The sequence below is a fragment of the Schistocerca americana genome, chromosome 6, assembly GCF_021461395.2.
Source record: "Schistocerca americana isolate TAMUIC-IGC-003095 chromosome 6, iqSchAmer2.1, whole genome shotgun sequence".
Taxonomy (NCBI): domain Eukaryota; kingdom Metazoa; phylum Arthropoda; class Insecta; order Orthoptera; family Acrididae; genus Schistocerca; species Schistocerca americana.
The window spans coordinates 540,132,977-540,145,993 of NC_060124.1; the positions used below are offsets into that span (position 1 = coordinate 540,132,977).

Consider the following 13,017-nt stretch of genomic DNA (forward strand, 5'->3'; position numbering starts at 1 on the left):
TGTGTGTGTGTGTTAGCTTAATAGCAGTGTGATTAGCTGGTATCGAAGGAAGAGTTGTAACTTACGAGAGGGGGACGGGAAGGAGAGATTTGGGGGGGGGGGGGCGGGGGGGAGGATGTGAGGCACGATGATGTTACGCGTTTGCCCGGTCCCTGTATGTTGGTGAGCCGACGGTCAAGGCAACAATCCAGTCAGACAGCACTACCCTTTCCTACTATCACGTATGGATAGTTGCGACTGACACAGTTACAATAAATATTTTTAAAAAAATATATGTGAATGTCCATATGTATGTACACCCTACATATGAATGTGTGAGAGATCTGAGAGTGGAGAAGCATGTGTCTCTCCTCTTTGAGGTGTCAAAACCATTTAAAACAAACCTGTACTGGTGAGTTCAATGAGCATGTGACCTAAATCACTCAGATGGTCGCTGCTGCCTTTTTGCCGTTTTTCTCGAATGCATAAAATATTTCGACGCAATATCCTCAATTATTTGTTATAAATACTCCAATATCTACCTTCTCCTACAGTGTTTGCCCTCTGGAGCTCCCTGTAGAATCATGCGAGTTGTTTTTTGATTCTCAGACATGTCCTGTCGGCTTATCCCTTTATCTAATTGGTGTTATCCACACATTTCTCTCCTAGTCGAATCTGCGGAGGCTCTCCACATTCCTTATCACTGCACTTAAATTTTCGGCCTACCTCTGCAACACCACATTTCAGACGCATCGATTCTCTTCTTTTTCCTTTTTTTACCGCAGTCCCGTGTGCCTGCTGCGTGTATTTTGTATTCCTGTTTCTTCCACGGTCTGCTGTGGTTTAGCTCACAAAGCGCGGGCTTCAGATGTGGAGCACCAGTGCTCTCGCTTACAATTCGTAGCTTGAGAATATCGGTGGTTTTCCCCTCGAAATATCGGTCGTATTTCAAAGTTTTAACGGGCTGCATGGGAGTGATGTTTCTGAACAATTCCACACTTGGTTTGTGAGTAATTCCTAAGTGCGACACGCTCGTTGAGTGATTATTGGATCATGAGCAACTAACATGGTTGTAAATTTGACTGCGCGACCACATGAATGTATCCCAGCAGACATTTCAGCTTCTTGGAGGAAAGTAGTCATCCGAGGATAATCATTGCGGATTTACGCACGTTGTACGTGTATGCGCCACAAGTTTCGCAGTGGTGAGTCTCACGCCTGTAATGGGACGAATCTTTAACGTCAAAACTACACGTTATTTTGCAACCATTAGTCCCTCCTCTCAAAGAAGAAAACTGAAAACCTTCTACGAGCTGTGTAATTTTGATCGTAAGCGTTTGAGAAACCTTGTCCTTGTCAGGACCACAACCAGCCAGTTGACATTCAAATCTGCTCTATGTCCAGACCACTAAGGTTGTTGTCCAATCTCGGCACCTAACTGTTTGATGCATATCAAAAAGAGTCTATCCCGCAGGCATTTTTTCAGGATACTACGCCCTCCGAAGATTTGTACACTAGAGGAAGTGTAAAGTGTTACAGTATGAAGTACCAGTCTACCATTTATCGAACTTCGAGAACACGTTCATCACGCAACTAGTATTTAAACTTTCATTCTATTCGGAACTAATATTCATCATGAACATGAATATGAGGCATGGTTCCCATGTTAGGAAGTAATACACTCATTTATTTGTTGTGGCGTGGAAGCAGATACCCTGTCAATGTCGTCTTGAGGAATTTTTTGCTATGCCTGGAACACATTCTGTGTCAGTTCATAGAGATTGCTGATTGTAAGATGATATGGAAGTGTTCGTCTTCCCATCACACTTCAGATGCGCTCGAAGGGTGACAAATGACAGGGGACTGGGCAGGTTAGTCAAGGACCTGTGCATTCGTTAAGGCGTTTGTGCTGTGAACTGCAGTGTGGGGTCTAGCATTCTGCTGGTGGAACATGGTATTTGGTACTCTGGTCGTCAATGGTACGACAAAAGGGTTTACTAAGTGTTGGCATATAATAGCGAGCATTTAGCCTCACTTCAGCAGTTACTAAATCAGTCCTCTTGTCATAGCCAATAGCTATCCACATAACGATTTCAGGGGACAGAGAGGTACGGGTCTCGAGAATCGCCTGATCCTTTCAACTTTCTCAACGTCGTTTACGAAAACACTGGCACTGATCTCACCACCACAAACATAAGCTAGATTCACCCTTACACAAGTCAGGACGCCTCTCAGCCTCTCAGTTTACTCTAGCACCACACCGCGCAAGTTTCTGTTGTGAGTGGTAAAACTAGAGGTAACATGGGGCCTCAACCCAGGCTGGAGTAATTTATGCACGACGGTTCATGGCGAGCCTCTGCGCATAGCCTCTTTCCCAAGAACGAGCGCTTGTCGTTCAACTACTCGTTAGAGTCGGTCGATCAATCCTACGATCTCCTGCCGACGTTGTCCTCTTGGAAGGAGTCCAGGCACACATTTAGGTTGGGTTCTGCGGGGGAAGTAATGAATCACAGTTTCTTAATACCTTCTCCCTGCAACCGGTAACCCGTACCTCAAATATTCTCGTGTTGCAAGAGAACTTTTCGTGATGGTACACACACTCCACACACTAGCTATGAATAGCGACAGTGTATACACTCTCCTTCCGCAGAAACCTCGATGTCAAGTGCTGTCCTTGATGATCACATTCCATGTTCTCCGCTCACGTATGACAGAAGTTGCTAAAATCAGCTGTAGTGAGCAGGGATTACACTTCTAGTGACTGTCCAGTTACCTACGGTTTAACCAAAGCACTACATACTGGGAATTGCAATGATGAGCCAAATGGCACACCATGAATTACAGGAAAAAATAAAGCGTAAATCAATAAGGAACGCCCCTCGTAATTTTCTGTCAGTCTTACTTTTAACGTTTCACAACTGCACAGGATTTAGTTATAATGACAGTAACATGTGTAAAAATGTTTTAATACAATAATAGGTTGCCTACTGCGACTGTGAACACTTGTCTAGAGACTACGGTTATTCTGGCCATGCTCTCTTCGAGTCGCTTCCAGCTCCAGTCTGGAAAATTTCTGGCTCTGTTCCCTGTTTAGTTTCCACGTGCCTTTCTGTGTTGCCCCTGTGTTGCTGTTTCTGCCTGTGGACTCAAGAACGCCATCCAGTCTGTTGTTGACAGGCAGCAGGTGACGTCAATCCTTGACTGCTCTGGTCGCCTCTTCTGCGCTGGGATATTCTACGCAGTCGTCCTCGCCACTGGCCAACCCATGTCGGCCAGCCATCAAGCGAACAACTGAACACTGTCCTATGTTAAACATTACTTGTAATTTTTGTAGAATTCCTTGCCAATTTCAACCTGTTTGTATGCAATTTTGTTTTCCGAAAATTTTCCAGGAAAACTTGGAGATTTACATACACAGAAATGTAAACGGTTTTAGTAAAATGTCATTTGGAAAGAGGGAAGGGGTCATGTCACCATTGAACACGCCTCCTTCTCCCCCACCCCCCACCCCCCTTCTCAAGCCTCTCGAATCCGCGCCTGCGGAAGACCTGTGCCTACTCGTCTTCTCTCACTGTTGCCTCCAGTCCATCTGGTCACCACTAGTTCTGTGGCCGTCACACTACTACAGCCCCCTGTCTGTGCAGTCTACCGGTGTGGCACTCACATGTCGATGCCAAGGATTCAACTTTTGTCAGAGCTCGAAACATGAAGATAAGCTGGACGGGTACGTCTTCTCAGAATACTATTTCGTGACCCCTACTGAGAAAGTTCCAGTAACGTTAGACATTCACACCCAAAAGCCAGCATGATCTGACGTCATTCTGAAGGATAGCATCACAGTAAAGCTTTCTGATATGAGAGGGAGTAGAGAGTCTCCTCTTTCTCTGAGATACTTTGTTTCATCTGAATCACTTAGAGGGAGTGCAAGTCTGACATGACTTCTACAGTCCTTACTTACTATATTTTTATTCAATCAAGCAATTTACACCGACGTATAGATATTGTAGCTTCTGACTAACTTAATATACATATTATACTTCTTCAGAGGAGTTGTAATATCTACTTCCTAGATTATTGTTTCCTTCTCACAGGACTCTAATTCTACTACTGAGATGTGTTCTATACGGAGAGGTAGCGGAATCACTTCTGTTCTCTCTAAATTCAAACTCCAACAGCGGTGTATTTGCAGGAACAAGGGCTGCCTGATAACTCGTTCTGAACACAAAACAGAAATTCTCAGTGATTGGAAGTAAAAGTCATTAACGTCCACATTCTACAAAATGCTAACAATCGCTGAAAGACATTCAAAGTGTAGGCAGTGTATTGGAGACTTTCATACTTACTGTCTGTCTGTCCGACCCCGGTAGCTGAGTGGTCAGCGCGACAGAATGTCAGTCCTAAGGGCCCGAGTTCGATTCCCGGCTGGGTGGGAGATTTTCTCCGCTCAGGGACTTGGTGCTGCCTTGTCTTAATCATCATTTCATCCCCTTCGACGCGCAAGTCGCCGAAGTGGCGTCAAATCGAAAGACTTGCACCAGGCGAACGGTCTGTCCGACGGGAAGCCCTAGTCACTCGACATTTACATTTACTGTCTGTCCATTGCCTGAGCTCCCATTCCTTATCACGCATTCAGTATGAGCTCCATTCTCGCCGTCTTCCTCTGGCGGAAACGCTTACATAGAGAGGCTTCCCCCAAGCCATTTACAATCGCCTCCGCCGCTTGCACACGAATCCTTTCTTTTATAGAGCTGTCTGTGCGCAGTCCTCAACGGTTACGTCCTTCTCCTCTCTAGGATTGGTCTGATATTTTTGTTGGAAGAATCTCAACTGTTCACGCTAGCGTGGACTGTGCTGTTTGACAATCCTCATGCTACTGTCGTCGGAGACATTCCATACTTGGAGGGCAGCCAATTCCGGTTTTAGTTACAGCGTGGCAGTTATTCAACTATGTTGTTGTTGTTGTTGTTGTTGTTGTTGTTGTTGTGGTCTTCAGTCCTGAGACTGGTTTGATGCAGCTCTCCATGCTACTCTATCCTGTGCAAGCTTCTTCATCTCCCAGTACCTACTGCAACCTACATCCTTCTGAATCTGCTTAGTGTATTCATCTCTTCGTCTCCCTCTACGATTTTTACCCTCCACGCTGCCCTCCAATACTAAATTGGTGATCCCTTGATGCCTCAGAACATGTCCTACCAACCGATCCCTTCTTCTGGTCAAGCTGTGCCACAAACTTCTCTTCTCCCCAATCCTATTCAATACTTCCTCATTAGTTATGTGATCTACCCAACTAATCTTCAGCATTCTCCTGTAGCATCACATTTCGAAAGCTTCTATTCTCTTCTTGTCCAAACTATTTATCGTCCATGTTTCACTTCCATACGTGGCAAATACTTTCATAAATGACTTCCTGACACTTAAATCTATACTCGTGTTAACAAATTTCTCTTCTTCAGAAACGCTTTCCTTGCCATTGCTAGTCTACATTTTATATCCTTTCTACTTCGACCATCATCAGTTAGTTTGCTCCCCAAATAGCAAAACTCCTTTACTACTTTAAGTGTCTCATTTCCTAATCTAATTCCCTCAGCATCACCCGACTTAATTCGACTACATTCCATTATCCACATTTTGCTTTTGTTGATGTTCATCTTATATCTTCCTTTCAAGACGCTATCCATTCCATTCAACTGCTCTTCCAAGTCCTTTGCTGTCTCTGACAGAATTACAATGTCATCGGCGAACCTCAAAGTTTTTATTTCTTCTCCATGGATTTTAATACCTACTCCGAATTTTTCTTTTGTTTCCTTTACTGCTTGCTCAATATACAGATTGAATAACATCGGGGAGAGGCTACAACCCTGTCTTACTCCCTTCCCAACAACTGCTTCCCTTTCCTGCCCCTCGACTCTTATAACTGCCATCTGGTTTCTGTACAAATTGTAAATAGCCTTTCGCTCCCTGTTTTTTACCCCTGCCACCTTTAGAATTTGAAAGAGAGTATTCCAGTCAACATTGTCAAAAGCTTTCTCTAAGTCTACAAATGCTAGAAACGTAGGTTTGTCTTTCCTTAATCTTTCTTCTAAAATAAGTCGTAAGGTCAGTATTGCCTCACGTGTTCCAGTATTTCTACGGAATCCAAACTGATCTTCCCCGAGGTCGGCTTCTACCAGTTTTTCCATTCGTCTGTAAAGAATTCGTGTTAGTATTTTGCAGCTGTGGCTTATTAAACTGATTTTTCGGTAGTTTTCACATCTGTCAATACCTGCTTTCTTTGGGATTGGAATTATTATATTCTTCTTGAAGTCTGAGGGTATTTCGCCTGTTTCATACATCTTGCTCAACTATGTGAAATGAAATTGTCATAACTTCTGAACGGTTTGCGCTGGGACGTTCAAACCGCATGGTTGGCCGAGGGGCATGATAGGAATTAGTATGCGCAAGTGCGCGCGCCTTGTTGTCGGCCATTTTCATTTGTATGGGTTCGTCACTAACCAAAATTGGCGCATTTGGGGGACTGAGAATCCGCATTTCGCGATCGAGTAGCCTCTTCACCCTCAACGGGTGACTGTGTGCTGTGCAGTGTACAGTCACTAAATAATCGGTGCGATATTCCTTAATGGGACGGTGACTACCGAACGGTACGTGAAGGTTTTGAAAGATGATTTTATCCGCATTATTCAAAGCGACTCTGATTTCGACACGATGTGGTTCATGCAAGGCAGAGCTCTACCCCATCGACGCAGGAGAGTGATGTGCTGGAGGAGCACTTTTCGGAGCGCGTTCTGGCCATGGGCTACCCAGAGGCCACTGCCATGGGCCTCGATTGGTCGGTAGATTTCCCGGATCTGAACGCACGCAACTCCTTTTTGTGGGGCTATATTAAAGACAAGGTGTGCAGTAATAACCCCAAAACAATTGACGAGCTGAAAAGAACCATTCAGGAGGTCATCGACAACATTGATGTTCCGACAGTTCAGCGGTTCGTGCAGAATTTCGCTATTCGTCTGCGCCACACCATCACCAATGATGGCGGGGATATCGAACATGTCATAACGTTTACATGTTGGATAAAGTATGTGCACGCCGTAGTTCGTAACTAATTTCGTTTTTTTTTTCGTGTAGTTCAATAATTGTCACCCTGCAAGGTGCTCCTGTCTGCAAGTTAATGTTGACTTGGTCTTCCACGTGCCGCAGACCGGACGCCGATGCACCTGGCGGCGGAGAACGGCCACGCTGGCGTCATCGAACTGCTGGCGGACAAGTACAAGGCATCCATCTACGAGCGCACCAAGGACGGCAGCACGCTGATGCACATCGCCTCCCTCAACGGTCACACCGAGTGCGCCATGATGCTCTTCAAGAAGGGCGTCTACCTACACATGCCCAACAAGGTGAGTTCCTAGGTTTTACAAGGGGCCTTAAATAATGACCCAACTTTTTTTTGCAGGCGCCAACACGTACAGGAAAACGTGATTTTACGTGCTTCTAATATGACGTTTCATCTGGACGTGTACGTAGTTCCCACAAGTTCCGACAGATGGCAGAGTTGTAGTGAACCATCAAAAAAGGCAGCACTCTCGTTTCCAGCAATTTGGTGTAATTTAATTCTTACTTGCACTAAAAGAAACATCCATAAACATTTGTGTGTAGTGCAGTTAATATAAATACTGCTGGGCCTTGGGCAAAGGGAATTACAGCGTCAGGAAGTGCAGAAACTGAGCTCCATGATCGGCCACACTCTGGACGTACCATCACAGCCACTGTTCCCGACGTGGTAAACCGAGCGTATATCTTTAGTCGTGCAGACCAGTGTGTAACACCTCGACATTAGGCTCTACACTTATCGTTGAGCACTGGAAGTGCGTGTGCAGTGACTCCAATTCTTGGATATCTAAGCTGTACCAAAGATGGGTTCTACGAATGTGCACAACAGACCACAACATTGAAAGAAAAAGCACTTCACCTGAAATGTTGGAGCATTTTAAGGCCAATGGAGGGCCTTTCTATCATGGATCGTTACAGGTGACGAAACATGGGTACATCATTTTGAGTTGGGAAGAAAAAAAAAAAGAAAGAAAAGCCAGTCACTGGTGAGGCACTATCCGCAACAATCAAAAATGAACAAACTGATGGCAGCTTCCTCTCCTGTCAGTCATGATGACACTCTTCTGTGGTACTGATGCTGTTATTCTCGCGAAAGTGATGCTAAAACAGTCAACTATTAATTCAGAGGCATATGCGAAACTCTGAACAAACTCAAGAACCGTTTCCTGACGTATCTAGTCTGACAAGAATCCAAAAGAAATCTTGCTCCAACACAAGTGACAGAACACTGGAACACATCTCCAAATTGGGTTGGACATCACTGCCTCGTCCATCCCCGTAGCCCAGACATGGCACCCCTCGAACTTGCATCTATTTGGGCCACTTAAGGATTCTCTACGTGGGACGCATTTCGAAGATGATCAGAGCGTAAATGTACACGTGAAATAAATGTTGATTCGTTATGTCACCAGATTCTAACACTTAGGAAGAATTATTCTCTGAGAAAAAATTGCGGTTCATTGTTTAACGAGCGACCCACCTTGAAAGAATAGAAATCTGAACGATACGGCAGCATCAGTAAAAGAAAATGTAATCACGTATGCAGATGATACATCACTCATTGTAAGTAGCAGATGAATACACGAATTAAAAAGAACTACCATGGACAAGGGGAGGGAAAATGGGTATTTAAACTAAATCAAACTATTTATAAATGAAAAGAGCCTATGTCAAAATATTTGCAAAGAGAACAAAAAATGAAGAGGAACTAAATATAAGACTCAGGATACATTGATAACAGAAGTTCAAAGTTGCAAGTTCCTGGAACTGACAGTAGAGTGAGTTATGGCTTTGGGAAATCATATACAAAAGATCTGTTCAAAAATTGTCAGCCGTGTATTTTTAATGAAGTAAATGTCACACACAGTTGATATAGATACGCTGTTAAAGCTGTACTATCGTCTAAAATATGCAAATTTATCGCACTGCACGGAGTAGAGCAGCAAATGTGTGTATACGAGGTGTGACAGTAAAGTAATGAGACTGATTTTCTTTGCAAGATGTGGCAACCCTGCAGGCTTGCGTAGGCACAAAATCTTTGACCTTGGTCTATAAGCTGCTTCTAGTCCAAGCGACACATCGATGCAACTGCTCAGTCGTGAGTTATGCTGTAATAAGTTAACACAGGTTTCTGTCTCTCGTCACGGAAATGGAACCACATAATATTGCGCAACGGTATGCCATTTCTTTTTGCATTAAATTGGGTGAAAACGCGACTACATCTTACGGTAAGCTTCAGAAGGCTTTTGGAAAGGAGGCAATGCCAAGAGCTCAAGTTTTTCGTTGGCATAAAATGTTAAGTGAAGGCAGAACGATTGTTGAAGATGAAGACTGCAGTGGACGACCATCAACCTCACGGACGGATGTCAACTTGGCCAGGGTGCGTGAACTCGTACGATCTGATCGAAGACTATCCGAGAAAATGATTGCAGAAGAACTGAACATCAATCGAGAAACGGTTCGTCTAATAATTGGATTCTGCATCACGATAATGCGCCATACCATACTGCTCTGCCAGTACAGATTTTTTTTAACCTCAAAACAAATTTCAGTACTACCACAGCCACCTTATTCGCCAGATATCGCTCCGTGCAACTTTTTTCTATTTCCAAGAGTCAAAACGGCGGTCAAGGGACACCATTTTCAAACAACACAAGATGTCCAAAAAGCTGTGACGAGGGTCTTGGACGATATTACAGAAGATGAGTTCCAGAAATGTCACCATCAATGGCAGAAGCGCTGGAAAAAGTGTGTGCAGTCAGAAGGGAACTACTTTGAAGGAGACAACACTAAACTTGACTAAAACGGTAAGCAACTTTTTTTTCACGTCAGTCTCCTTACTTTATTGTCGCACCTCGTAGACTGCAGCAGTTGCAAAAAATAAATAAATAAAAACAAGAGTATCAGATTTGTCGGAAGATAGTCACCAAGAGAGTCGTGCAAAATCGGACTCAAACTATTTAAAATACTGACAGTCCCCTCTGTCTGTGTATGTATATGGAAACAGTGATGTAACTCAATAGTAAATTGTGCACAGATGCTAAACAGGGAATTGCACAATTACATCCACAAGTGTCAGAGACGTCAAAGATGATTTTCACATTAACAGTAACCGTATACATCTGGCTGTTAAAGATTCTGCTAAAGCTGGATGCCTACTGTAGAACATACAACCAGGCAGTTTAAGAAATGTAGAAGTACTAGCAGTCTACGAAACAAAACTAAGACAGTGCTTGAGCGCTACATATTTCTTCAGTATTAAGGAACGTTTTGAGACTAGTTGAAAAGAACTTGGAAAGAAGAATTGTTGTGTTAAAACTGTAACCTGAGCAGTGAGCTACCATACACTGTGTCAGTGAGAAGTGCACATGCCATTCTTCATGTTTGATCAAGAATCAAGCATTGTAACGGAAAATGAAATTGGTTGCCTAGATATACTAAATGAAACTGATGATTAAGTGTTGTCTGTCCGTTTTTCATTCATTATATCTATTGTAAAATATTGTTGTTATTGTGTTCTTCAAAGACTGGTTTGACGCAGCTCTCTATGCTACTCTATCCTATGTGAGCCTCATCTCCAAATAATTACTCCAACTGACATGCTTCTGAATCTGCTTACTGTATTCGTCTCTTGGTCTCCCTCTAAGATTTCTACGTGTCCCCCCCCCCCCCCCACACACACACACTTCCATCATTCTCAGAATGTGTCCTACCAACCGATCTGTCCTTTTAATCAGGTTGTGCCACAAATTTCTTTCGCCCCAGTTCTATTCAGTTTTCCTCATTAGTTATGTGATCTTCCCCTTTAATCTTCAGCACTCTTCCGTAGCACCACATACATTTCAAAAGCTTGTATTCTTTTATTGTCTAATATGTATATCGTCCATGTTTCACATCATACATACCTACACTCCATAGAAATATCTTCATAAATGACTTCCTATCATTTAAAGCTTTATTCAGTGCTAACAAATTTCTTTTCTTGAGAAATACTTTTCTTGCCTTTACCAGTTTACATTTTATATCCTCACTACTTAGGCTATCATCATTTGTTTTGCTTCCCAAATAGCAAAGGTCATCTACTACTGTAAGCGTCTCGTTTCCTAATTCAATACCCTCAACATCGTATGATTTATTTCGGCTACGTTCTATTATACTTGTTTTGTTTTTGTTGATGTTCATATTATATGCTCTTTTCAAGATCCCGTCCATTCCGTTCAACTGCTGTTCCAAGTCATTTTCTGTCTCTTCTTATTTCTTCTCCATGAACTTTAGTTCCTTCTGGAAAGTTTTCTTTGGTATCCTTATTGCTACCTGCACAATGTACAAATTGAATAACTTCGGGGATAGGCTACATACAACCCTGTCTCGCTCTCTTCTCAATCACTGCTTCCTTTTCGTGTCTCTCGACCCTTATAACTGCCGTCTGGTTTCTGTATATATTGTAAATAGCCTTCCGTTCACTGTATTTTATCCCTGCTACGTTCAGAATTTCAAAGAGATTATTCCACTTAACATTGCTAAAAACTTTCTCTAAGTCTACAAATCAAATGCTATAAACGTATGCTTACCTTTCTATAACCTATCTTCTAAAATAAATCGTAAGCTCAGTATTGCCACATGTATTTGTACATTTCTCCGGAATCCAAACTGATCTTCCCCGGGGTTAGCTTCTGTCATGTTTTCCATTATTCTATAAAGAATTCGTGATAGTATTCTGCAACCATGACTTAGTAAACTGATAGTTCGATAATATTCACACCTGTCAGCACCTGCTTTCTTTGAAAGTGGAATTACTACACTCTCCTTGAAGTCCGAAGGTATTTCATGGCTGGCTCTCCCAAGGCTATCAGTAGTTCTAACGGAATGTTGTCTACTAGCGGGGCCTTGTTCCGACTTAGGTCATTCAGTGCTCAGTCAAATTCTTCACTCAGTAATCTCCCATCTCATCTTCATCTATTTCCTCTTCAATTTCCATAATATTACCTTCAAGTAGATCCCCCTTGTATAGACCCTCTATATACTCCTTCCAGCTTTCTGCTTTCCCTTCTTTGCTTTGGACTGGTTTTCCATCTGAGCTCTTGATATTCAAACACCTCTTTAATTTTCGTATAGGAGATACCTACCTTTCCCCTAGTGATATATACTTCTATATTATGCTTCTACATTAGTCCTCTAGCCATTCCTGCAAATCCTGTCAGTCTCATTTTTTAGGCTGTTGTATTCCCTTTCATCTGTTTCATTTGCAGTACTTTTATACTTCCTCCTTTCATCGCTTATATTCAATATAACCTGTGTTATCCAAGGATTTCTGCTAGATTTTGTATTTTTACCTATTTTCTCCTCTGCTACCTTCGCTGTTTCATCTCTAAAAACTATCCTTTCGTCTTCTACCGTATTCCTTTCCTCTGTTCTAGTCAGTCGTTGTCCAGTGCTCCCTCTGAAACTCGCAATCATCTCTGGTTCTTTCAACTTATCCAGGTCGCATCCCCTCCTTTTCGCAATTTGTCCAGTTTTAATCTGCAGTTCGTAACCAATAAATTGTGATCAGAGTCCACTTCTGCCCCTGGTGATGTCACACAATCAATTTGAAATCTGGTTTCAAAATATTTATATAATTGGTCTGAAAGCTTCTGGTGTTTCCAACCCTCTTCACGTGCACAACATTCTTTCATGATTCTTAAACCATGCTTTAGCGATGATTAAATTATGCTCTGTGCAAAATTCTACCAGGCACTTCCTCTTTCATTCCTTTTTCCCACTCCATATTCACCTACAATTCTTTCTTCTCATACTTTTCCTACTATCGAGTTCTAGTCCTCCATCACAAAGTTTCGTCTCCCTTAACTAACTAATAACTTCTCTCATCTCATAATAAGTTTCTTCAATCTTTTCGTCATCTACGTTGCTAGTTGGCATATAAACTTGTACCAG

At 42.7% G+C, this 13,017-nt stretch overlaps 1 protein-coding gene across 1 annotated transcript in view; it reads left to right on the top strand.

Annotated features, from left to right (window-relative positions):
• The window catches only part of LOC124620279 (serine/threonine-protein phosphatase 6 regulatory ankyrin repeat subunit A), a 437,897-nt gene that overhangs the window by 93,670 nt on the left and 331,210 nt on the right, over window positions 1-13,017 (top strand). Inside the window, exon 3 of the mRNA XM_047146947.1 lies at window positions 7,174-7,370. Coding sequence (XP_047002903.1) covers window positions 7,174-7,370 — 197 coding nt within the window. The remainder of the gene's footprint in view (window positions 1-7,173; window positions 7,371-13,017) is intronic.